Source organism: Brienomyrus brachyistius, chromosome 11 (assembly GCF_023856365.1).
Source record: "Brienomyrus brachyistius isolate T26 chromosome 11, BBRACH_0.4, whole genome shotgun sequence".
NCBI classification, from domain to species: Eukaryota; Metazoa; Chordata; class Actinopteri; order Osteoglossiformes; family Mormyridae; genus Brienomyrus; species Brienomyrus brachyistius.
In genome coordinates this window covers 27,864,070-27,890,138 of record NC_064543.1, presented here as the reverse complement: position 1 = coordinate 27,890,138, position 26,069 = coordinate 27,864,070, and the positions used below count along the sequence as shown (strand labels likewise).

At 41.3% G+C, this 26,069-nt stretch overlaps 2 protein-coding genes across 4 annotated transcripts in view; one reads left to right on the top strand and one right to left on the bottom strand.

Moving 5' to 3' along the window:
• The window catches only part of LOC125704297 (oxysterol-binding protein-related protein 5-like), a 30,847-nt gene extending 6,230 nt beyond the window's left edge, over positions 1 to 24,617 (bottom strand). The window contains exons 1-10 of the mRNA XM_048969746.1: positions 24,208 to 24,617; positions 14,839 to 14,909; positions 5,727 to 5,880; positions 4,693 to 4,766; positions 3,920 to 3,991; positions 3,558 to 3,659; positions 3,223 to 3,426; positions 2,999 to 3,083; positions 2,391 to 2,550; positions 136 to 316 (exon numbers count right to left, since the gene is read on the bottom strand). Coding sequence (XP_048825703.1) covers positions 136 to 316; positions 2,391 to 2,550; positions 2,999 to 3,083; positions 3,223 to 3,426; positions 3,558 to 3,659; positions 3,920 to 3,991; positions 4,693 to 4,766; positions 5,727 to 5,880; positions 14,839 to 14,865 — 1,059 coding nt within the window. The 5' untranslated portion in view covers positions 14,866 to 14,909; positions 24,208 to 24,617. The remainder of the gene's footprint in view (positions 1 to 135; positions 317 to 2,390; positions 2,551 to 2,998; positions 3,084 to 3,222; positions 3,427 to 3,557; positions 3,660 to 3,919; positions 3,992 to 4,692; positions 4,767 to 5,726; positions 5,881 to 14,838; positions 14,910 to 24,207) is intronic.
• Positions 6,480 to 11,385, top strand: LOC125704302 (iron-regulated protein FrpC-like). Of its 3 annotated transcripts, none has more exons than XM_048969758.1 (2): positions 6,480 to 9,144; positions 9,280 to 11,385. In XM_048969758.1, the coding sequence occupies exons 1-2, from the start codon at positions 8,441 to 8,443 to the stop codon at positions 9,833 to 9,835; spliced, it is 1,260 nt and encodes a 419-aa protein (XP_048825715.1). In that variant the 5' UTR covers positions 6,480 to 8,440; the 3' UTR covers positions 9,836 to 11,385. The 3 variants fall into 3 exon arrangements, with proteins under 3 accessions (XP_048825715.1, XP_048825717.1, XP_048825716.1); XM_048969760.1 differs by having other exon boundaries at positions 6,480 to 9,414; positions 9,604 to 11,385; XM_048969759.1 differs by having other exon boundaries at positions 6,480 to 9,414; positions 9,577 to 11,385.
• Positions 24,618 to 26,069: the final 1,452 nt, after the last annotated feature.

Here is a 26,069-nt window from a genome sequence, read left to right as displayed (position 1 = left end):
GATAAATAGAACATGCATGACCCAAGCATATGTGAAGAAGATGTAGATGCTATGTTCATCTCAGTAATAATCTCATCATTATTAAATGTACACTAGTACGTGTTATCGTGTGACTCTCCAGCACCCTGAATTTACCTCAGCCATCTCCTCTTGTTCTTCTTCAACATAAACTGTAGCCTGATTGTCATGGAGAAGGTCTTCGGATTGATCCATGTCGCTCTCTTCCGTCAACCTGCTACCATTTTCAATCAGCCCATTGTCTGAATCATGAGTCTCCTTGTCTGAGTTGCAGTCTTGCTCCATGGACTCACTCAACCTTTTTTCCAAAACATGACATGTATGTTAGTCACAGTTCAGCTTAAAAGCACATAACCCCAAGCTGATTCTTATTCAGTATTCTTCGTACAGTATTCTTTACAGCATATGTCTGCATAAAATCAATGTCAAATATTTATAGCACAATAAATATGTAAAATTCCCTTAAAAATGGCTTTATACATCCCATCATCACGTTTCAGGTTTCGATATATGTAAGGCATGACAGAGACCAATGTTGCTGGACAATAAATCAAAAGAGAGGTATTTCAGAATGACTCAGTCCCTGTTTCCACAGCAACCGCTGCCACTGTCCCCTTGGAATGTGTAGAATGAATGTCTAGGGAATATCTGGGGAGGATTTTATTGAAAAATATTTCCTTATAAATATGATATGACAAACATCATCAGATTTATGTGATCATAAAAAAGTTACGAAATACTGCAGTTAAAAATGTGAGACTGACATTTTTTCCCTTTAGCAATATGAGCTACATCCTGCTATTTCTGAGATACTAAGTTGTCAGAAAAGAACCTTAAAGCGTCAGTAGTCATTTATTCTGCTGGCAATGGAAAAACCTTGGGGTGTTGATGTGTTTTTCTATTGTATGCAAAAATAACAACAGAATTGCATGTACATGTAGTTCACACACTCTAAGCTGCCTAGTAAACATACATTCTGTTCTCATAAAGAGGTGTACAATACAGTGGGTGTCTTACCTCCTATGTAAAGGCAGCTCCATAAGACGAATGTGGGAAATTAGAGCATTTTACAAATCCCCGATCAGGCCATGTCATATTTCCTGAGAAATGATCATTGTTCTTAGACAATAGTGTAGGCTGAGTGCCTCTTGCCTCTGCCTAATTTTCCCTAACTTTTCTATCAGTTGTCTGTTTATCTGCTACTGTATCTCCGTCCTGTTTCAGCTTAGTGCTATTCACTCCTTTCTTTTTTTATGAGTCACATGACCCCTGAATATCAGCCTGCGAAGTACTTCACATAGAAATCAGATGGAAAATGCCATCGCTGTTACACCAGCAATTTTTCCCTTGTGTTCAAAGACATGCAAATAAAAACCCTTTGCGAGAAAAGTATAACTTAAAACTAGAGAATAAAACGTTATTATTATTATTGAATATTATAAGCATTTGATTTGACAATTTTCATCAAACCTCTGAACTTAACTCTGACAAATTCTACCCAGATTTCAGTGCTGATGTGACACGAGAAAGAATATGCCCATATAATCATGAATGGATATAATGGATACATTTAGGAAAGCATTGTAGGAATTTAATTGTCAGGAGTGTACTGACTGAAAATCAACATGTTTTCCCATGTTTTCTTGGTTCTCTGATTCTATCTAACATTTTGAAGACACGTAATACATTTAAATTCATCTCCATTAGATAACAATTAGTGGGTGACATAGTGTGCTGTTCTTGTAATGGACTAGCATCCTGTCCACCCAGCCCTGTGCTCTGTGATTCCTTGAACAAGAATGTCCTGTCTTGGTAAACCCTGGACTGACTTAGTTTACTTCAGATCACAAGTCTACATACTAAGCAATTCTTTTGTAACTCCTGCCTCTTGACCAGACCATGTCCCATTTCATTATAGTTCTAAATGCACCTCTAGAACATCCCCTGATTAAACTAAAGACCTCTCTGAAGTAACCCCATTGTCAGGTACTGAGTATGCTCACTGCAGAACTGTTGACTTATGACTTGATAGACATATTGGTTGTGTATCCTTGTTTCTGATGGTTCCTTGTGTTCTTGTATGCGTCAATCTTTTCTTTCTAAGTCAATTGTCCGTTCGTATCAAGTTTTGTAATTATGTCCTGGTTTACGAATTATGTTGGTTTCGGAACATGACTTGTGTTTTGACTCCGATTCATAGATTTCATTTTGGTTATTCATCATTTTTATTTGTGAATCACTAAGCTTGCTTGTCCTGAGCTTGGATCTCAGGCACCTTCATTAGTTTTGCATCAGTGATGCCATATTTGACTATCCTTGTTCCTGGCATTATGTGAGGAGGAGCATTCATGCTGACGGAAGTACACACTCACTGGGAAAGCACATGGTCAGTGGAGGGAGACTGCAGGAGATTAAAGATGTGTGATGACTCAGAGGAGCAGGCAATGTCCTCATCTGGACTAGTTTTGAAGTTGAACTTGTCAAGGTTGGCGGAACTGAGGGCCAGTTCCAGAGCGCCCATCCAACAGCGGCCTGGAGCACAGGAAGGAGAAGGAGACAACGGAAGTTGAGCTGAAGCTGAAGCCACCAACTGCAGGTGATCTTCACAAACTCTAACACACATGCTCTTTTCTGTATTATATTAAATTAGTAAATTAATGTCAATGTAAATACAGTTTCATGCTCCCCGGTCGCCCAGAGGAGGATGGGGTCCCGTTCCGAGTCTAGGTTCCTCTCAAGGTTTCTTCCTTCTAGAGGGAGTTTTTCCTTGCCACTGTCGCCTCAGGCTTGCTTAGTGGGGTTCTGGCCGGTTATATGTAAAGTTCTTTGGGACAATGACTGTTGTTAAAAGCGCTATATAAATAATATTGAACTGAATTGAATTGAATTTTAAAAAGAAGGGGAGCATAATATCGACATATTCCTGACCTAAGCAACAGGAACAGTTGTGACACAGACTTGGAGACTGCCAAGAACTCACCGTCAGACTCTGATGCGGCTCTGAAGATTAGGTAGCTGCTGGGCAGAGGTTGTGTGATGGAGCCCACGTTCTCCCCCTGTGGACCCTGGAGTAGCAACAGACACATGCACAAATAAAATCCCATGTTTCATTAAAAAGCTGAATAATAAAATTCAACACAATATAAAATTGGAGCAAGAACATGATGAGAAACAGCTTTCAATGAGGATGTGGCCAACCCTCACTTTCATAGCCCAGATGGAGCGGTCCAGAGGGTGGTAGAGCTTGAAGCAGAAGCCATCCTTTTTCGAAGGCCTTTCCATGAGTGTGCAGGCATTAAGCAGGATAGTTCCCACCCAATGGTCCATCTTGGGGTTCTTGTATATCAAGAGAGCTCCAGGCTTCAGGACACACCACAGCTTGGTCCAGCCCTTCAGAGTACCACGAATCTGCAGGGGACCACAGATTCACCATGCAAAAATGGATATGTCACACTTCCCTGGTTACTGACTCTTGTGAGTCTTGTAGATGCATGATGCTAGAAATGGAAACAGCACATTTTGCTTTTCACCCTAGATACCTTTAGCCAGTTAGACATTATGACTTCACTATCCAGGGAGTCTTTCTGAGCGCTGTACACTTCCTTTGCTGCTTTCTTCTGTTGATAATTTTTCTTTTGAACCTGTAGCAGAAAAAAACAGGAAAAATAACAGGTGTTGGGATACTGTATTTTTTATAATTCATTTTGTCTCTCAGACAGCCACCAGGTGGTGCTGTGGTAGTGGAGGTGATTCCACAGTAGTTACAAACCCAGGTTTCACACTGTTCTAATGTACCCCCATTGATTGCATGTGCATGTCACTATTTTACAACACTGGCATGCAAACATGTGATTTTGTTGCTTTTTTTGCACAGAAACGAAATAAAATGAAAGTTACAAACTTTGAGGAAGTCTTTCCACGGCAGCTTTTCAGTGGGGGATGGAGTTTCCTGACTCTCAAACTTCAGCTCCAACTGTCAACAACAGAAAACTACACAGGTCAAAAACATCTACAAAGTGAATTTGTTATAATAGAGTTGTAGTAACCAGGCTTTGCAAACACTTTCATTTACTTTATATTTTGTCTGAGGTTGGGGTGAAAAATTCACTCCCCTTGATAAGAATAACAGAGCAGCTGAACTCAAGCCAGTTAGTTAAGAGGAAGAGATGAGCTAAAGACGAAGAGCGAGCTACTCTTGTGTGAGTATTTTACCATCTGGCTTTTCACATAGAACATCACAAGGGCATCTAGAGACTAATGGTCCAAATTGAATGCCAATAAAGTAAGCTTTTATTTAAATGCTAATGTTGCAATAGCATTTTTCTGTTCAGAAGAATCCCACTTTTATTGCTAAAGTTTCATTACATTTATATGAAATATAAATATGTTTTAAATAACAATACGACATGCGATAAGGCATAGGATAGTTAATCATTTGTAGCAGTTGTCAGGCCTGCTAATCTATATAAAAGTGCTCTATATTCATCATGTGCTCTAAATCGTTTCTTTCGTGATTTTTCCATGTACTCCATTGTGAGCTGTGTATAACACAGTCCCCTCTAGAGGAACTTCCTTTTTTCACGCATGCTAACTAAACCAAGTATGAAAGGTGCTTTTAGTGGCGAATTTGGTAACAATGACGAGCATGAGGTAACTCAGGAGGTCTCCACCTGCCTTGTTAGTGGGGGACGGGCTCGGGCTGGGCTCATCATTTAGGACTGTGCTCCCATTTTTCTCCATTTCACTGCCTGCCATCAAACACAGAGATCAAGGCAGAAAGTGAGATGAAAAGTGCAAAAGCTGCACAAACAGGACTAACAACACAATCAGTTATTATACAGTCCTTGCACATGATTTTATGTTTATAGTCAGATTAAAAAAATAAAGGGAACAGAAGCATAACTGCTTTGTTCCCTTAACTGCTATTTGACAGCCATTAAAATCTCTGTGCAAAGCACAACGTGTCCAGGAGGATGCAGATTTAGATTTAACTATCACCGTCTACAGGCATTTGTCTTTTTCGATGCATATATTTGCATGCCAGAAATCCTGCTTGATCTATAACGACAGAAGCAGTTACTAATTCCTCACGGAGGGTTAAACATCTCTCACAGTAGTCGATCCGGGCAGCTTGACAGGCTGTGTGTGTCAGAAGGGAAGTGTGATTGAAGTGATTAGTGTCTCGCTGGATGCCTCAAGCAACAGCAAAAATAAACAGCATTTCTGCCCAGTGCTCGTCCCAGTTCGCGTAGGCGGACATTATACAAAACCATGGCTCGCCGAAAACATTAAACATACATTAAATCTGCATTAACCATTTAAAAGGTTTGTTTGTCACTAAGTAAGTAAATGTTGTATGCAAGTGAGGCACTACTGGAAAACTACAGGTAGTGGAAAAAAGTTGTATTGTAGTATGTACTTTTGCCCATTATCCTTATTAACCACACAGTGTAGACTTTCAAATACGGCATATGAGCAGCGTTAATAATTAATAGTCCATCCATCTATTTTCCAACCACTTATTCGGCACAAGGTCATGGGCAGCCTAGATTCAATTGTGGGCACCATGGGGGAACACCTTGAAAGAGATAATGGGATTCCATTCGTAGTTAAAAGTTAATAACATGTAACTAAGTAGCCGTGTAGATTTTTTTTTTAGATCCATTTTTAGAATTTGAACACTTTTGCAGGGGTCTGCTGGCATGTACCTGTGCACTGAGGGTAGCCGTCATTATCTCCATAGGAAAAGTTTCGTATAAGCGAGCGGGGGTCGATCTTCTGGCCCAGTGTTGGAGGCGGGCACATGGATAACCTCCGCCACGGCACTCCCGCCTCCTTCATCCTAGGGAACGTGCTCGTCTTCTAGAGGAACACACAGGATGTATTTAGTCACTTCAGTGTGGAGCAGAGGTAACTCATTCTACCTAGTCTTACGATTTTAGCACAAGTTGCAAAGGCTACTGGGAAGTTACAATCACCTAAATAAAGAACGATGTTTTGTATAAGCATGTTGATATGAAAGAGTGCCTCTGTAGCTCTTTTGATGCATATGGATGCCATATTTAATTTCTTCTACTAACTGTAAATATAATGCACTCTTCAAATAATTATCCCAAGGTTTTAAGATAGACTAACTCCTAGGAAACATCAGATTGGGAACTCTTCCGCAGCTACCTAAAAGTCTCACTGTCTCTGTTTTGACACTGAACTCAACTGTGTCATGAGCAGGACGAACCCGGAGATGGAGGAAGCTATTTCATTTCCTGAGGGGTGCCTTTACTGCAGGTAGGGCTGTGAGTGTGGTAGGGAGAGATTTGCAGTCTGAGATATCCTGCCATGTCATCCTCGGCGCTCTCCTCTCCACCTTGGTGGGGGAGTACTGTTGAAAGCCGAGTCTGGCTGGCCGTCGTAGTTGTGTTGTGACCCCCCCCCCCCCCCACCCCATTCCTTCTATGGCCTCTTTTGCCGGCGTGGTGATGAATCCTCCATAGCTCAGTTGTCACAACTGCTAATAAATTTATGATTTACACTCCAACCATTCAGTACGAGTTTAGCTACAGGTATCCAACACTAGGGAAGAATTCTCCACCTCGAATTCCGCAAAAGAGAAGGCAACCAGAATGAGTACAAGGGCAAACAAGCTATGAAGTCTTCGTAGTGCAAAGAATAGAATCAAATCAGTTAAATACGCTGCAACCTGGCAACCTTTCATTCAAGTAAAAGGGCACATTATTCTAATAAGGGGGTGGGAGGTTAAGTAGCGAGCAAAAATTCATCAAAATGATTTCAGTCAGACATTCAGGCCAGTTCAGTACCTCAGTTTCTGATCTTACCCCTCCCCATGATTTTGAGTGTTAGCCTGCTTGATTTAATCATGTGAATCGCACACTCATCTTGAGTTTCACAAATAGAGTCTAACAGTGTCATCCAGACCGAGTTGCCATGGGTATAGCGTGTGCCCTCTGAGAACACATCACATCTTTAAATAGTTGTCCCTACATATGTGACTATGTTAATGTGCTTCCTTCCTCTTCTCAAACCTTAAAATGGTAATACTGGGTCAGAGCATTAGATTGAAATCTCTAAGCCTCTAATCGAACCACTTTAAAAATAGATTAATTTCTGTGTGGGTGTGTGCCTGCTGTGCTGCTCTACAATCTGAGATGAGCGGATTGAATCCACCTTTTAAACCAGACCTTCAGAGTGTCACGTCTTAAATAACTGCTGTGCGTAACCACAGAGCTACAGTCCATATATACTGGTTGCCAAGGCAACCATGTGGAAAGAAAGGATGCTGACTATCCAAACGCATAAACATTTACTCGTATGATATACCATCGAGGGGCAACACAATGTTCCCTTTACCATCATGGGCGATTCCCCTTTTCTATTCAGAGAGGAATTTTAGGACACACCCTTGCTGAGCTGCTTGCGTGGGGCCTGATGGTGAATTATTAATTAAAGGGTCACCCCAAATGAATGCTTGAAATAGCAGTAACACATTCAGGGAAGCTAAATGAGCAAGGCGCTTTGCCAGCTCCAACCATTGCGGGCCTGACCTGTACAGCTATGTGGCCCATCTGCACAGGGCCCGGTCTCCAACTGACTGATTTATGTTTAAATACGGAGCCATGTGTGTTTAGTCAGTACTGAACTGAAAAATATAAAGATGACACTTACACCATGCACTTCACAAAAAGCTATTTTAATTTCAAAGAGAAACAAATATTACACTTATGTTTGCATTCTCTGAAGTTAAATTGGATTTGCTGAGCTGAGAATTTGCTGTAACCTACAGGATGGTAGTATAATCCCGAGACAAGGTCTTGCCCTAGATGCCTTCATGAAAGAAGGTGATTAAAGTTTTAAATCTGACAAAAAGTAACTACTTTAGATTATAAACAAATATGATAAAGGTTTGATCATACTGTAAGTTCTACAGTATATAGTTTACTTTCCAAAGCTCAAGTTTCATTTCATCACATAAGACTCTCCTTCAGTTTGACTTCAGCTCTTGTGATCATGCTGATTTGCACACATCTACAGGTACACAAATCCCTCAAATGGACGGTAGCGAAGAGGGAGCCCTGTGTCTTTCTCTCTTTTTCCATGGCTTCCTGGCGTCAGTCTGTTCGCACTGTGGACCTTTTCTCATACTGTTCCTGGTACCAGGCCAAGCATTACACAAGCTCTCTTAGCTACCTGCCAAAAGAGTGGTGAAGTGCAGCAGCAGTGCAGAGAAACTGGCCAGATTTTAGGCTGCTGAGAATAGATCTGCCAATCAGACTATTCTCTCAAAGGTCCACAAAGGAAGGGACCCATTATGTGCCAGGTAGCTGTATAAGGGCATCTAGTTATTTTTAAGTACTCCTAACAAAAACAGCATAAATAAGACAGTACACCCCCCCTTGCATCACCCCTCATGTACCAGGGCAGTGGAAAATCCCTCAGGTACCAGGGCAGTAGAGACTCCCACAGGTACCAAAGCAATGGAGAATCCCTCGGTTGCCAGGTCAATGGAGACTCCCTCAGGTCCCAGGGCAATAGACACTCCCTCATGAACCTGGGCAGTGGAGACTTCCTCGGGTACCAGGGCAATGGAGACTCCCTCATGTACCAGGGCAGTGGAGACTCCCTCGGGTGCCAGGGCAGTGGAGACTCCCTCAGATACCAAGGCAGTGGAGACTCCCTCGGGTACCAGGGCAATGAAGACTCCCTCATGTACCAGGGCAGTGGAGATTCCCTCGGGTACCAGGGCAATGAAGACTCCCTCATGTACCAGGGCAGTGGAGACTCCTTCGGGTGCCAGGGCACTGGAGACCTCCTCAGGTACCAGGGCAATGGAGACCCCCTCAGGTACCAGGGCAATGGAGACTCCCTTGGGTGCTATGGCTGTGGAGACTCCCTCGGGTACCAGGGCAGTGGGGACTCCCTCGGGTACCAGGGCAATGGAGACTCCCTCATGTACCAGGGCAGTGGACACTCCCTCGAGTGCCAGGGCAGTGGAGACCCCCTCGGGTACCAGGGCAGTGGAGACCCCCTCGGGTACCAGGGCAATGGAGACTCCCTCAGGTACCAGGGCAGTGGAGACTCTCTTGGGTGCCAGGGCACTGGAAACTCCCTCGGGTACCAGGGCAATGGAGACTCCCTCATGTACCAGGGCAGTGGAGACTCCCTCAGGTGCCAGGGCAGTGGAGACTCCCTCAGGTGCCAGGGCAGTGGAGACTCCCTCAGGTGCCAGGGCAGTGGAGATCCCCTCAGGTACCAGGGCAATAGAGACTCCCTCATGTACCAGGGCAGTGGAGACTCCCTCATGTACCAGGGCAGTGGGGACTCCCTCGGGTACCAGGGCAATGGAGACTCCCTCATGTACCAGGGCAGTGGACACTCCCTCGAGTGCCAGGGCAGTGGAGACCCCCTCGGGTACCAGGGCAGTGGAGACCCCCTCGGGTACCAGGGCAATGGAGACTCCCTCGGGTACCAGGGCAGTGGAGACTCTCTTGGGTGCCAGGGCACTGGAGACTCCCTCGGGTACCAGGGCAATGGAGACTCCCTCAGGTGCCAGGGCAGTGGAGACTCCCTCAGGTGCCAGGGCAGTGGAGACTCCCTCAGGTGCCAGGGCAGTGGAGACTCCCTCAGGTGCCAGGGCAGTGGAGACCCCCTCAGGTACCAGGGCAATAGAGACTCCCTCATGTACCACGGAAGTGGAGACTCCCTCATGTACCAGGGCAGTGGAGACTCCCTCATGTACCAGGGCAGTGGAGACTCTCTTAGGTGCCAGGTTCTCCCTGGTTTTATATCCAGGCCAGCTGTCTGACTTTAAGGGACTGGCAAGGCCATACCTAAGCATCGTTGTGACTCACAAGGCCACTGAATACTGCTGCACACACTGTGCTAGTTGTTTAGAACACAGGTTAAATCTCTGTGTCCATCTCGAGAGCCAGAAAACCATGTACCTTTGTTTATGCTTTCCAGATTCCACAAAATGTGTCAAATTGCTCATATAATGCAAAGCATCGCACTGCACACTATCCACCAAAGAAATCATAACATATGTCAGTGTATTATGTATGAGATCACGTGTCATAACAGAAAAGTGAGTCAAATAATATATGATGTTATAAAAAACTGTTACCACCTTACTCTAATCTATTGATATGGTGCCTCAATAAAACCGGTCCATTGTGTGAAAGAGGCTGTTTTACTGAGCTTGAACAAGGTCCATTTCATAAAACAAAACCTCACAGAAGAGCCAAGATACTTCGAAAGTCTCCAGAGACTGTTATTGTAAAAAGGTATTGTGGAAGAGGGGAAAAGGTGCTGGGTCATGGTTTTACATAAACCAGAAGAACAGTAGTAGACACTGATTATTAATGTTGTGTGATTCACAGCATCTAAGGCAGGGTGTGTTTCTGTAAGACCTGGTTGACCATCGGAGCTGGCAGAGAAGAGGTGGTAATGTTTTGAGACCCCCTCCCCCCACCCCAAGGGAAATCCTGAGGTCTTGCTGTCCAGCTGCCTTGACTCTTTATACAGAGCACAGTTTAATCTCTGCCCTCAGCGGGAAGGAATTTAATGTATCAGTTTCTTACTATGCCAAGCTTTTAATGTTGCTTGACATAATAGTCAGTTACATAGCTGACCCTTCTACCCAAAGGCACCTATTTTTATGGTTTAATGTTTTGTATCTTACTCAAGGATATGATACCAGCATTTGTTGTATCAGAAAACTTCAACTCACTAGTGCCTGTTTTTAACCACTACAGTCGTCCCTCGCCACTTAACACTTCGACTTTCGCGGCTTCACTCTATCGTAGTTTTTTGTATATTCATTAAAAATTTGATCGTGAAAATGATACATCGCTACGCATCGAAAGCATCTTTGCTCTTGTAAGTGTTTGCAATTTCTGAGAACGCTTATCTAAGCCCCACGATGGCTCCTATATGGCATTGTGGTTCCGGAATGCACTTGATAGAGCGATGGAACCCTACAAAAGCCTCCTTATGCATATGAAAAGACAGCGCCAGCAACTGCCTATCACAATGTTCTTCAGCCGTGCACCCAGACACTCGCTGCCTACGCCTAGTACTCCTGCGGAACAAGACAACGATGCACCTGCTGAAGATATTGCACCACCTGAAGACTCTCCTGCTGAAGTCGTACCTTCAGAGGAGCAGTAACCTTGCTCTTCTTTACTGTGCCGTACATCTCTTCATCTTCATCGCTTCATCATCAAACAAGTTGCACTATTTTCATAGGTTAGTGGTTGTGTGTAAGAACTGTCTGTGTGTAATTAAATGTATAATAATAATAATATGATATTTCTAACGTCTAATGTGTCATATTTTCTCTTATTTTGTATAATATATTGGGTAATACGAGTGTAATGGTGACTACGGGTGTTATTTCATGTCTAGAGGGCTCTAATAATGTTACAAATCATACAGTATTTAGAAGGTCGTAAACAAGTTTTCTATGCTCTAACTACGAAAATATTCTATTTATAAATAAAGAATTCTACTTTGCGGAAATTCACTTATCGCGGTAGGGTCTGGAACTGATTAACCGTGATAAACAAGGGCCAACTGTAATGTGCTGACTATTACTAACATACTTATAAAACACCTAATAAGTGAAAACATGCTCCCATTTGTATAATTTCTCTTGATTGGTTCATTCATCCATCCATCCATCCATTTTTGATACCCACTTGTCTTGTACAGCATTATGAGGATACAGAGACTGTCCCGGAAGCTTTGGGTATAAGGCAGGGAATAATCCAGGATGGGGTGCCAACCCATCGCAGGGCACAAGGCAGGGAATAACCCAGGATGGGGTGCCAACCCATTGCAGGGCACACACACCATTAACAATCTGGTAACTCCAATTCATCTTAGCGTCTTTTTGGACTGTGGGAGGAAACCCCACAACAATATGGGGAGAACATGCAAACTCACCACACGGCCCCATGGCAGAGACCCCGAGACAACAGTGGAGCCCTTTATTTGATTTATTCAAGACTCCAAACAAATCAACTTCAAACTGTTTTTTTTTTTGTTGCTAAATTTCATTGTGGTCCAAGCTTACTTATTCTCATGATAACGGAGACATGCCATGTACAGTATACTTGTGATACAGCTTGTCAGTGACCTAAAAAACATTTTTAATTGTGGTGTGAAAATGCATTCCATGTATTATTACTAAACAATAGATTGTACAGAAAGGTGATATTAAAACTTAAATATTTAATTGTTTAAACATAAACATGCAAAATTTCAAACAAGGTTAGAAATATATCAGGATTTCTCCACTTTCGTCTTATTCTAAGAACATGTAGATTCGTTCATGAATCGTTACATATGCTCTATATACTGCATAGTGTGTTAAACATCTATAGACGCAATGGAACAGCTGAATCTCAGCTAAGTTGTTGAAGTGCTACAAATACTCTATAGGTGGACTATCCAAACAAAGTGTTACCCAATATTCTAGGTAAAAACATACAGCCATTCATCCATCCATTTTTCACGATGCTTATCAAGCACAGGATCATGATATAAACAAAAGTAATGTTTTGTTTTATTGCAAGAGGTCATGATATACCTGCAGGAAAGAGTCTACAATGCACTTTCCTAGAGCCTAACTAATATTTGCAGATAGTCTGCTAAACAGAAAATGTCACAAAGCTTTGAGACACACTGCTACTCACAACATATGTGTATACCACCAAAATCCAATGACATTTGCCAAAATGTACTTGGCAGAGGGTCTTTTTATCCCTGGTCAAGAAATAATCAGGCCTCTCACACACGTACATCTGTTATGAAAAAAAATGCCCACAGAAGTTCAACACCCAGCTAGCAAGGAGTGACTGCAGAAATTCAATCCTTCCATGCTTGGAATGGTAAAACAGTGTTTAACATCATGTGTAGACTTATGATAGCCAAGGTGAAGGCTGATGAATTGTCTCCATTAATTATGTAGCAAGTTATTAACATTTCACGTCACTCTTCTCAGAGGTCCTGTACTGAGAAAAAGGATCATTTATACTAGGAACCAAATGATGGGGAAAAAGTAAGGACCAGTGGATTGTTACCTGAGGACCTGCAAGAAGGAGGATACAGAGTCATTTCCCCCCAAACAGAGCCTACTAATGCTTCTGAGAGACCTGCTTGGCTAAAAGGTTCTGCAATGCTCTTATGTGCACATGGTAGTGACAGTGAGACAGATGTTACCGTAGAGACGTAGCATGAATGCGAATCTCACAACATCTGTGGATCAAGAATAAACGGCATAAGCTCTCGAGCACCACCCTATTGATATTTATTGTGCTGGATCGTTTGACACTCGTTAAATGATGTTTTTTTTATAACTCTATATGTCAATGAGACTGAACAGGGATAATATTTCAATGTCATATTGTTCTTGTGGGCCAGCTGAAGTTCAACACCGGTTACAGTACATCATCATACATGCTCAAACCCTTGACAAAATTTTCCATTGCAGCAAAACAATGAAGACCAGGCATCTGTGCTTTCTGAAATCAAAGACACTGCTAACAATATTGCAATATTGTTTAGGCACAGAGATTCTATAAACATAATGCAGTATAATGTATACTATAATATAAAGCATAAACGTAATGTATCAATTAGCAAATCACTTATTTATTCATATTCTTCTGTGTATTATGCAATATAAGGTAAAATTTTACATTTACTGCATCTACATAATGTATTTATAGAACATTCAGTTCCCCTTCATAATGCATTTGTAATGCATTCATAGAACATTCTTAAGCAGCATGTAAGAACAGACGCTTTTCTACTTACAAATGAGATATGTTCTGAACGGCTGTTCGTAATTTGAAATGTTCGTAAGTCGTTATTCAACATCATTTTAATGGTTTACGCAAGTACTAAGAATTAGGATGCTGGGAGTACACGCACTACGCTGCTGCGCAGTGGGAGTAGTGGCCAGAAATCGTACTAGGCAAAATTGGCGTGCAGAAAAAAAATTGATGTTGTGGACAGGAAATGGGAGCCCAGTTAACACAATTTGCACTTACAGTCCTCTTCATTCATATGTCTTAAAGTTCACAAGTTGAAAGTTTGTAAGTAGAGGTGCATCTGTATACCTTAACATCTTAGCATACTGTAGCGCCAGCAGGATTAGCACATCCCAGCATGCTTGCAGGCAATTGTAAATAGCCCCTGTCTGTGTACTGTAAATAACCCTTGTTGTACTTTTATTGTTCATACTTGCTCCCGACTGTCGAGTGTGTGTTTGCCAGTGTCTTGCGTAAATGGTGTCCAATCCTTACATGTCTTTAGCATTTATAAATTACCCACCATGTGTGAGCATTACTGTTTGGCATCTGACCTCCCTGTATGTCCGAGAGTGTGGTTAGTTGCAGTGCTTGTCTAGTGCCTGTGTTAGTCCTGTTAAGGACTCAATGACAGAGCCTGGTTCATCCCTGTAAGTAAGTCTTCTCATTATTTGCCATTGTGATGCCTCGGTCTTCTCGGTGACACAATACTTTAACAGCTTTAATATACTTTAATAACGAACATTATATGATTATCATCAATGAATGCATTATGAAGGTGCACATAATTTCCTATAAATGCATTATGAAAGGTAAAGCATTATCCAATATTATTTACAATGCCTTTTCACATAGAGACATTTATTTCTATATCTGAGGGACTTCATTTAGTAAGTTGCTGGATGGCTGTTTTTACACTTGAGTGTAAATTTTTGATTATATCTGATTTCTATTTAATAGCGGCTGTTTCAGGTTGAAAGAGCACACTCACCTCTTCCATGTCATCCCCCTCTCCCATGGGGTCTTCACATCTGCCTGCCCCTCCGCCGAGTCATTTTTAATCTGATGTGAAAGAGAGAGAACACTGTTCATGGGAGCTATAAGTCATACCCTAATAGCTCCAGTGAGTCCTGGCCGTCTCAGTGGGAAATGCCCAAGCAGCTCCCCAAGGAGCTGGCCTGGTGACATTCTGAATCCAACCCCTTCAAACCAAAGAAGCAGTGGCTTTATTTCAAGGCCCCCCCAGAATACCTCGCCCTCTCATGGAGGGTAAGCTTAGCAAACTTGTAGAGAAACCAATTTCAACTGTTTGTACTCATAGCCATGTTCTTTATGTTCAGTACTCACAGGTCAAGTCCACAGGTGAGGCCTGGAATGTACACTGGCCAGTAAACACAAGCCTCATCTGACACTTCCACTGCAACACCACAGACCTCTATTTCCCAGAAAGTTCCATCGATCTACCTGCCAGTCTCATGTTCCTTCCACAGTATCAGTCATGAACAGCACAGTATTATATACAATACAAAGTTTTCAGTATTCTTGTGTGATTATGTGCCATGACCCTGTACTGCATACGGCTGTGGATGATGGATAGGTGTGTAATACGTAAATGGTTACTTTAAGTGAACACTATGAGATTCCAAAAACACTTTCTATATCCCGCCCTACTTTTTTTTTGTCCTAGTTTTTTCGTATTTTTTTTTTCTTATACATGAGAATTCAGTAACACATTGCACTACTTAAAAGGCACTAGCGAAAGCCCTCTATAACTGCTTCATTGATTGTCCCAGAATAAAAGAGATATTATGACAGCCGGTCTCAAAGGCTCAATATGCCACAAAATAATTGTACAATGGCCCAAACATCCATCCATCCATTTTCCAAACCGCTTATCTGCGGGGGGTCCGGAGCCTATCCCGGGAGCAATGGGCATGAGGCAGGGAACAACCCAGGATGGGGGACCAGCCCATCGCAGGGCACACTCACACACCATTCACTCACACATGCACACCTACGGGTAATTTAGCAAGTCCAATTAGCCTCAGCATGTTTTTGGACTGTGGGAGTACCCGGAGGAAACCCCATGACGACATGGGGAGAACATGCAAACTCCACACACATGTAACCGCGGAGACTTGAACCCGGGTCCCAGAGGTGTGAGGCAACAGTGCTAACCAATGCACCACCATGCCGCCCCATGGCCCAGACAGGATACTGCAAAGTAAATGGCGGCATCTACGACTGGGGGATAAAAATTATTATTATCACGAAATATTTTTTCTGAATATCAGTGTGCCAAAAGCTCGATATAATTTAAGACCCACCCTGCTGAAAAAATAGCTGGTAGCTGGATTTAGCTGGTCTAAGGTGCTCTAAGATGGTCTTAGATGGTCATTTCCCAGCTCTTAGTGCTCTTTGATGGTTTAACTGGGTGGGTCACCAGCTGGTCAAGTTGGTGTGGCCAGACTATCAAGCTGGTCATGCTTGTATGACCAGATAAATTAGCTCAAATGACCATCACAAGCTGATATGACCAGGTAAACCATCAAATCAATCATATGAAAACATTCCTTAAGCTGGTCGACATCAAAAGGAGACAGCTGAGGGGGTTTGGGCATCTATCTAGAATACCTCCTGGACAGCTCCCTGGGAAGGTGTTTAGGGCACAATCAGCTGGGAGGAGGCCAAGGGACAGACCCGAGCATGCTGGAGAGATTATATCTCTCAACTAGCCTGGGAGTGCCTTGGTATTGCCCTGGAGAAGCTGAAGTAGGTGGCTGGTGAGAGGGAGATCTGGGCATCGCAGTTTAGACTGCTGCCCCTGCAACACGTCCCCGGATAAGCGGCAGATAATGGAGGGATAGACTTTCTTTTATCCTGTTTACTCAGGGAAAGCAACCAGTGGTCAAGCACAAAACTGATCAGGGCCAGCCACTGTATAGAATCCCCGCTTCCAAAACAGCCCTTTGCGTTCCTGCAGCCGAGAGCTTTTGTTTCTAAGCAAGATAAGCTCACACAAAGCCGTAGGGTCCATATAACTGACTCAATTAAGCATGACCATTAAACAGCTAAGCTGACTGCTTCATGGCTTCACGTTTTATACAAAGCACACAATAGCACTATGCATGTAGAAGAAGCAGCTATTTCAAATTCAATTCAACAGCGGAAGTAGCTTTCTAAGACTACAAAAAATACTATTTTTTCAGCAATCACTAGATTTTTCCATGAAGCATAAAACCTGAAACATCTGCAATCTACAACAAACTGCAGAGCACTTCGGAAATAACTTATTTTATTTACAAAGAGTAAGATTGTGTAAGCACAAAAGATAAACATGAGTTTATGCACGAGTGTTGCCCAGCGTGAGTGTATGACAGTTTCCACCCCAACTGCTGGCAGCACAAGAAAATGGTGATAAATAGCCTAAAAAACATCAAACATTATGATTAAAGATGATATCATTTTATCATACTGTATACTATACATATGATAATTTTTACATAATAAAGGACCGATTTATGACCAAACTGACTTACAACCAGTCAGTCTGAGCCCATCGTGGTATTCGTGGTAGTCAACAGCAACCTCTACAGCAAGTACAGGTTATAAAATGTGGACAATAGGGGTAATGTTCCACAATCCCAGTGCAAGAAAGACAGGTTCAGTGTCCTGAATGTTGAGGAATTGACAAGCAATTCTAAAATGCTGAGCCAGCTGCTTCTTATTTATGTAAAGACTGATAATTAAGATCTCCCTGAAGAGGAAATGTCTATCAAGAAATACCCACAGCAGCTAAAAAGACATGACAACACAGCTACAGCCAACATCTAGAGCAAATTCCCCTGGACTGATGCTGTGAATAAGTGGCACAGCTATCAGATGGAATTATATTCCAGCTGTATCTGATGTCTTATCTCTGAAGCACAAGGTGAGTGATGAAAAGCACTGGTTTTCTGTCTGACACCTGTCCTGGTGCTGGCTGTGAGCCAAACTGGGTTTGTTGATAAAGTGCAGGTTGGACCAGGTTTCTCTTAATGCTTCCCAGCAAACCAGTAAAAGAGAGAAAAAAAATAAATTAACTTGTTTTACTAATGGACATACCTCTTTAGAATATGTACTTAGTTTTCCAGTTTCTTAAAGCAATTCTATGATTAAAAAAACTGAACAAATTAGTTATGTCATAACTAAACTAGTAACTATTAGAATTGAAAATGATCTAACAGCAAAGTGGAAAGCTCACTTTATTAATGCTGAAAATTGATGTTATTCAGTGGCTTACTGCAGTGGAACGACAATGGTAAGCTTAATTTTAATGGTTCAGTCTTGAATTATGAGATGGGGGGTTCTGTTAAAATAGATGCTAGGACATAAATACATACTGTAGTCTTTGGAGTTCAAATGAGGCTTTTCTTCTTGACAGAGAAGTCAAGGGCTTCAAATGCAGAAAGCTTGGAGTCTTATTTCTCACATTATATAAACATGGCAGCAATAAAACTATGACTATACTAACAACATAATACATGTTAAGCATTAATGTTAAACAGCATTCAAAAATACCAAAGACCCCCTATTGAGAGAGTATTCTCAGGTGTAGTGTTTAAACATCCAGAATTTCAGGATTTTAATGAGGTGGCATTGACAGGTCTGTCTCTCCTCTGAAAACTGGAAGGCACTTGTTCAAGACAATCACGAAATCATTCCATCCGTCCTTCCTCCATAAACAATTATCCAGCACATAGATGAAGTGTAGATGTGAGGCTAATGTGTTACCTCCTGATGTCCATGTTACATCATTTAACTGTTAATGTTTTTATTTTAACAGCCACCAGCTAATATATAAAAAGTCAAGTATATAAATATAGTGTGACGGCTTTGAAATCAGTTTCGCAGCGATCCCCACTGACATCCTGGTTTTGATTCACAAAATCATTTCCCGTATAATAAAACAAAACAGGAGGCGCAGGATGGCCGTTTCGCCTTTATTTCCCTCCCTGCCTCTTTGCTTGTACGATCCGTACTTCGCACTTCTTCGGGTGGAAACTGCAGATCTGCAAAATGCCGTGGGACTCATGTGCTCCGGGTGTCTAGTTCGGTAATCGGAGACCGCGGAACACTAAGACCCGCTTCTGCCGCCAGGGCAAGGTCCCCCGCACCCACAAGTTCGTTCGGCTTCTCATGCGTCACATGCGGACTACGATTACAGAGATTACTGATGGTTAACACGGTGTTCGGTGTTCGTTATTAAAAAATATTCCTGATTTAGAAATGAAAATAATGCCAGCCAGACACTATAAGGACATCTTATGTTCCAATTGTTATAATGAGTACTGTATTAGAACTACACATAAATACAGGGTGTCTCCTAAACTGAGAATACAAAAATATATCATGCACTGCATTTATTATGTATATAAACTGAAATACATTTACCCTATACATTCTACCAGTGAGTAAGTCTCTGGGTTCACCAGATATCACTTCTGAGAATTCTGATTCTCTCTATTACTACAGTATAACTGCTTTTCTTAACCCCAAGTGAACCTGGTGTTGTTTTGGTCTTGTGAACAGATCCTCTTTTCCTCCACCCTACACAGACTGAAACTTTGATGTTCAAAAGTAGGCAGCACCTCTTCAATCTCCAATCAGTGCCATCATAGCTGGGCTACGCAAAGGTGCTCCTGATGACAGGCTGGTTTCTGTCTCAGCCTAGTTCTTAATTAAGCAGCTGTGAGTGATCTTTGGTGTAATATGCACCTCAGTCAAATCAAACGCATTAGCTAAATATTGACTACGATTCAGTCATCTATCTATTCATCCATCCACACATAATTGGAAATGCTAGCCTGGGCCAGTCCAGAGACACAAGGCAGGGGCACATTATACTGAAGGTCACTTGGTGGTGAAATAACGGTAATAGTGAGGCATTTATATTTTATTTTATACACTGAATAAAAAGCAACACAATAGTAAATTCAATCCAAACTGTATAACTTAATTGGTTAAGTTCTCCCCAAACGAGGTTGATGGGCCGAATGGCCTCCTCTCGTTTGTAAATTTCTTATGTTCTTAACTTTAACAGATTTTAAATTTTCAATATGACATATTTTAGTTACAAAACACCAGAAGGAAATAACTGTTTTCCTCAATTTGGAATAAAATTATTGGATCAGAGAAAACATGGTTTTAAGAGTTTATTTGTGTATTTTCTCTGGTTTGATGCACACAAGCTGTCAAGAGAACTGACTTATTATTCGAATAGAAGTTCCATTTGGGAAGTTCCAAGTGCCTCATTTCCCCAGAAGACACCGCATGACCTGCAGTGACCAAGTCACCCAATTCATCTTCCTCAAAGCATATTAAAGATCAACTGATGCCTCTTAGCCTGAGATCAGGAACAAAGGTAACATTCCAGGTAACAGCCCAGAAAGACTTGTTTGAAAAATAGCAAAAAATTTGTGAAGCAGAACTTAGAGTGACTAAAACGTAAATTAGCATACAAATAAGACAGAAGACAGTTAGAACAGTTAGTTACTTTTAATGTTAACCACGTTTATGTGTGAGACACTCAGGGACCTGACACACGTGGTTTGTCAGGTATGAATTATAACCAAAACACCAACAAGGACTCAATGATAGCTGGGGTAAGTTCTAGGGGAGTCAGGTTAATAATACTGATAAGACTGTTCTCTGGACTGAACGGTTATCTGATACAGAACAAGCATTGATTTAATAACAGTTATGACTGGTTTTACTGCCAGCTGTAATTCTTACATTTTCTCTTTGCCAAACCAATGTCTGGAGAACTTTTGTCATCATCACATTTTCAAAAACAAAACAAAAAAAAGTTGGAAAAATACTGCGCCATGGTGTGATTTTTTACAGTTATTCACTGTTATAATATCACTGAGGTGTATTTAAGCCTAGCAAATGGACATGTTGTCACCATTTTAATGAATAACAGTTTTCACACGGTTCGTTAAAACCAAAAGTGTTATTAAGTGGCAAACTCATATTCCATTAACTGTGCAGTGAAAAAAAACAAAGAATAGTCTGTAACAAGGTATAATAGTGACAAATGTGGTAAGGCTGGTGTGAGGAGAAGCTGGGAATATGGTCCAAAAAGAGAATAAGAGGAGAAAGGTGAGGTACAGAATACAAAAAGGAACTAACACAAGTGGGAACAATACAGTGGGAACAGGAAGAAAATTCACAAGAAAAGCTTACATAACAGACTACAGACTGACACACTTCCCTTCAGATTTGGGCTGCGATAAAGTGGCAGAAAAAGGGATGAGAAAAGTTCCTGATCCAGTGCAGGCCCCTGACTTGCCCTCTACGCATGGATGCTGCAGCTGGCATCCTCTGACTGCTGGGCTTTCAGTTCATTAAAACCTGCGTAGCAGAGCGGCCTGAGGAGTCACACAGAGGTGGCTTCAGGGCAGCAGTAAGAGACAGACCTCGACATGAGAGCTCCTGCAGTCTGCCGTGAGCGGCCTACCCAGCCAATAATGACCATTTTGCGTTGTACTTCTGCCAAAAGGAAACAGTATTACAGACCTGAGAGCTTATTTCAGAAAGCTGCATAGGGTGGATAACAGTAGCACCAGAACACAGAAACGCAGAGAATTTCATCAGCGCTATGGATGTGACATCAAACAGACTGACTTTCATGGGTGACTGCAGATTTTCTACAGAATCTGAATTTTAAACCGCAGAAAGCATAATATGTGTAACATGAAATGCACTTGAATTAATATAAAAATATAGAAAATATTTGTTTGGAAAAAATATGAAGAAAAACAGGCATTACAGATAATTTTACATTTTACATGCATCTGAACCCATCCTCCACAGACTTGACAGACAATTGAAAAAAACTATTAAATGAGAATCCCCCCTAAACCCAAACTCACCTACATATTTATGAATGTTTGTAAATGTATAAAATACATTGGGGAGGGGGGCAGGGGGATATACTATGCAGGATTTTTCAGTTAGGTATGTTAACTAAGCTAGTGGTCATGACTGTTCAGTAGGAATACTCCTTACCTAAACCCTTATTTGATGATCAAGACTTCTCGGTTAAGTTAATCCAACTAACTGAGAAATCCTGCTTTGTGGAACACCTCCAGATATTTCTATGCATCGTGAATTTTTATTTTTTATTTGATCAGAGCAGTTACATACAGTGAAATATAGACACAAGTGAATATCTTGAAAATAGTTCTGCACCTGTGCTCACAGCATTTTTTGTCCTTAGTAAGGGTGACCTTTGCATGGAATTGTCCTACATTGTATTCTGGGCTGCAGAAGTGAACACAATGCAAAAATGGGATATATTCAGTATTTCTCCTGGCTTTCATTTATTTTGATTACCTTATGAAAAATAGCCACATTAAGCATACATAAGAAAGTTGTCCATTAAATAACATTCAAAAACAGCTAAGGAGTAAAAACATTCCTTTCAAATGTCAGAGTGCTGCTCACATCTCAGTGATGGTAGCCATGGGCCATGAATACATCCCAAAATCCATTTCTACAACATTTTGTACAAATACAAAGCAAGAAAAACAAGCAGAAGTGTCAGAACTCTTAGTGAGCAGGTTGTTATGTGTTACTCATATAGAATACTTACAAATCTACCTAATTCTGACACGTCTATTTTTCCACTGCATGTTACCTGTGTGCACCAAAGGTGTAGAATCCATTTGAAATACTGTAATGCTAAAAGATCACCTCAAGGTCATGTAAGGAATATTTGTGAAAATTTGCGTCTCAGTACCAAAAACACCAATGCAAACCCACAGTCTAAATCAGTAGTTCTCAACCTGATCCTCTGACACCCCCAGCAAAAATGTAGAGTGTCCGGCAGGGAGCTGGGAGAAGCAGAAACGTGGACCATCTGGGGGTCCTTCACGACTGGGTTTAGAAACAATGGTCTATATAATGTACTTGAAGAAATTAAACTGATTCGGATTCTATCACAGAGACAATATTACTGTGTCACTTAGTGCTATCAGATATCCACGGAAATGTCCTTGTTTTTTGCTCATAAGCATAAGTGAAATATCTCAGGAAAAAAACAGCTGCCGCTTTAGATTACAATTTATAATAACTGACAGCTTACTTCTTGCCATGATTCATGTATGTTATATTGCACATAATATACATACTTCTGATTTGCTTTGGTAGGTTTGCAAAACGAAGGGTGTCCTGTTTTATTTATTCTGCACAGTAACATCAGAAGATAAAACATTCAAAATGTAAATGCATAGTTTACTCGAGGAGGTCAGACACATACGTAGACAAAACAAACAGAAACAGTGGCGAAACGGCATCTAAAGGGCACTTTTTATGTCAGAAGCCATGTGCCCGTTTGCTGGATTTAATTTTATTTGTGCATTTCCCAATATGTCAGTTACGGTGCTTTAACGTTCCCATCAATAATAGCAAAATTGCTGGTTAGCATTTATTTACATTTAAAATCTTGCTTAGTACTTCAATATCTGGTTCCACGACTACTGGTTTACATCAAACTGAATATCATTCGATTGTACCAGGAAACCGGAGTATGCAAAAGAAATCATACAGATAGGGGAGGGCAACTCTGGAAGGCCTGAATTCGTAGGAAAAACTTGAGAGATCTGAGGCAGACACGCAGCGTGTCACACGCTGAATCACCTATCAGACCATCAGAATCAATTATGCACAAGTTTAACACAAAAAAGAAATAATAAGTCGTAAAATTGGTAGCATTTATGTACAGTAAAAGCAGGCCTAATAAAGACAATGTGGAAAGCAGAACTGCAATTTGGTAAGTATTCGCTTTTGTTGCGGTATTCGTTTTGTTGCATCTTACATAAGAACAAAAAATTATATTGTTGTTATATAGCTAAAATTGGTTTCCACAGTAGCAACCCACACTCAAGCATATCACTAGTGCTTAACGTTTCTGAAAATATATTAGCCTGATAATTCTGTGCAGACATGCATTTCTTTATAAAATAAAATTAGATGATAAACAAATGAATATAGGAGCATGTGTGGCAAGTCCAGCACAGCCCCGGTTCGCACCGTCACACCGCATAATTCACACAAAAAAGAGATCTATGCAATCCAGTGTTACACAATTAGACAACTATGCAAAACATTTTCAACATCTACAGACAGAAAGGTTTAGCTGAATAGGAGCCCATTCATAATCTTAATTTTAATCATAATTCATAATATTCCTTTTTCATTCTTTCATATGTTATTGTGATAATATGTCATTTTTGAACTAATGAAGGACAGGACAATAAATAACGCAAGTCAGAGATAAACGATTCCAGATTCAGCAGTAAGCTCATTTCCTCACCTGCAATATCACAGATCGAGCAAATCCAGCATTCGTCCGTTAATGTACACTGTATCCGCTTCTTTCCAAAACCTTCTGTCGATCGGTTGTGTCACAATGGATAAGTAAAAAAATCCTCCTTTGCGTTAAAAGTCCTTTAAAGAGCTCCTCCTTTGCGCTGTCTGCCTCCGCTCCCCAAGCCCGACTCTCCTTTATTAACTAGCAAGCCAGTTATTACTGCCCATCAGTGTGATGTATTAACCAATCATTACTTTCTCGTGATGAACGTGGGAGCGCGCTTTCCAAAAAGTAAGATAATGTGAATTTTCTATTTTCTCAGCAAACAACTTTTGTTATCTATATCTTTTCATTTATTATTTTTCCTTACATTCATTGCTTGTAGTTTGATCGTATTTGCACTGCCGCCGCCTTACATTAAAAGAGATTCAAAAAGCCGTATCTTACCAACAAACATTAATTTCTGTCGTTGTAGAAAAGAGTACAAAACATACAGAATAGTTGCTATATTATATTGGCTTTGTACTTAAATTTCAGAGCTGCATAAAACACCGTTCAGTTACCTATTAACTGTAATTGTTAAAGTGAGAAAGTGTCGTTCAAGTACTTTGTAAACTGAAGCACATTTCATCATACAGGGTGTTACACTGCCCTCTGTGTACAACATTCTGCAATTGCGTACATTGTTGAATCCAGGGCTGGACTGGGTTTAAAAGTCGACTGTGCACTTTGGGGGTGGGCGTCACTACAAATTTTGTTGACCCACATAGTGATCGGCCGAATGGAAAATTCCCAGTATATGCGTGTTATAGAAGTGACACTATAGAATATTGAAGTAGATGGTAGAACGCATATAATACATACTTTCAGAAACTGTTAATAGGTAATGCAGGTTTAATGAACTTCTGTCTACATGACCATGGCATTTTGCAGTAATAGTGAAGTTTTTTACGCATGCATAAACTGAATCAGAAAAAGAACAAAATATGAAATGTATTCATCCATCCATCCATTTTCCAAACCACTTGTCCTACTGGGTCGTGGGGGGTCCGGAGCCTATCCCGGAAGCAATGGGTACGAGGCAGGGAACAACCCAGGATGGGGGGGCAGCCCATCGCAGGGCACACTCACACACCATTCACTCTCACATGCATTTGAAATGTATTCATTCATATCTAAACTGAATTGTTTGACCCCTATAATAAGTTATGTTTAAAGTTCACAACCTAATTACGAAATAAATATTGTAGCTTCGGGATTTGAATATCCGGGCAGGCTCGCGCACACTTGAAATAACTGCGGTCAAGCTATCCGCGCTTTGCCGACACAGTCAAATACTGTAATCCGCTATCCATCCATCCATCCATCCATTTTCCAAACCGCTTATCCTACTGGGTCACGGGGGGTCCGGAGCCTGTCCCGGAAGCAATGGGCACGAGGCAGGGAACAACCCAGGATGGGGGGCCAGCCCATCTGAGGGTCCTAGGCTATTTCCAAACAAAATTTGGTCAACTGTTACTGTACCATTTTCAAGACAATGCACTTTGAAATCCATTGGTTTTATACACGTTTGCATATATGAGCAAAGTTTGACAGGGCATTTCTCTGAAATTTTTCATAATGTATAAACAAGTTCTACACCTTCTGAAAAGCAAGGTCGCAATATATTTCCCGACAAAATTTGTTCAACTTTTACCATACCATTTTCATGAAATGGTACTTTGGACTTGAGGTCTTATCAATTCTTTGCCCAGTTCTTGAATACAGTTATCTCTGGAGCTTTGGATTCAGTGCTATCCAGATGACAAATGCATTATAATTGGAGACATCCAAGATGTTGAACAGTGGTACAAGTAGCCAGCTAG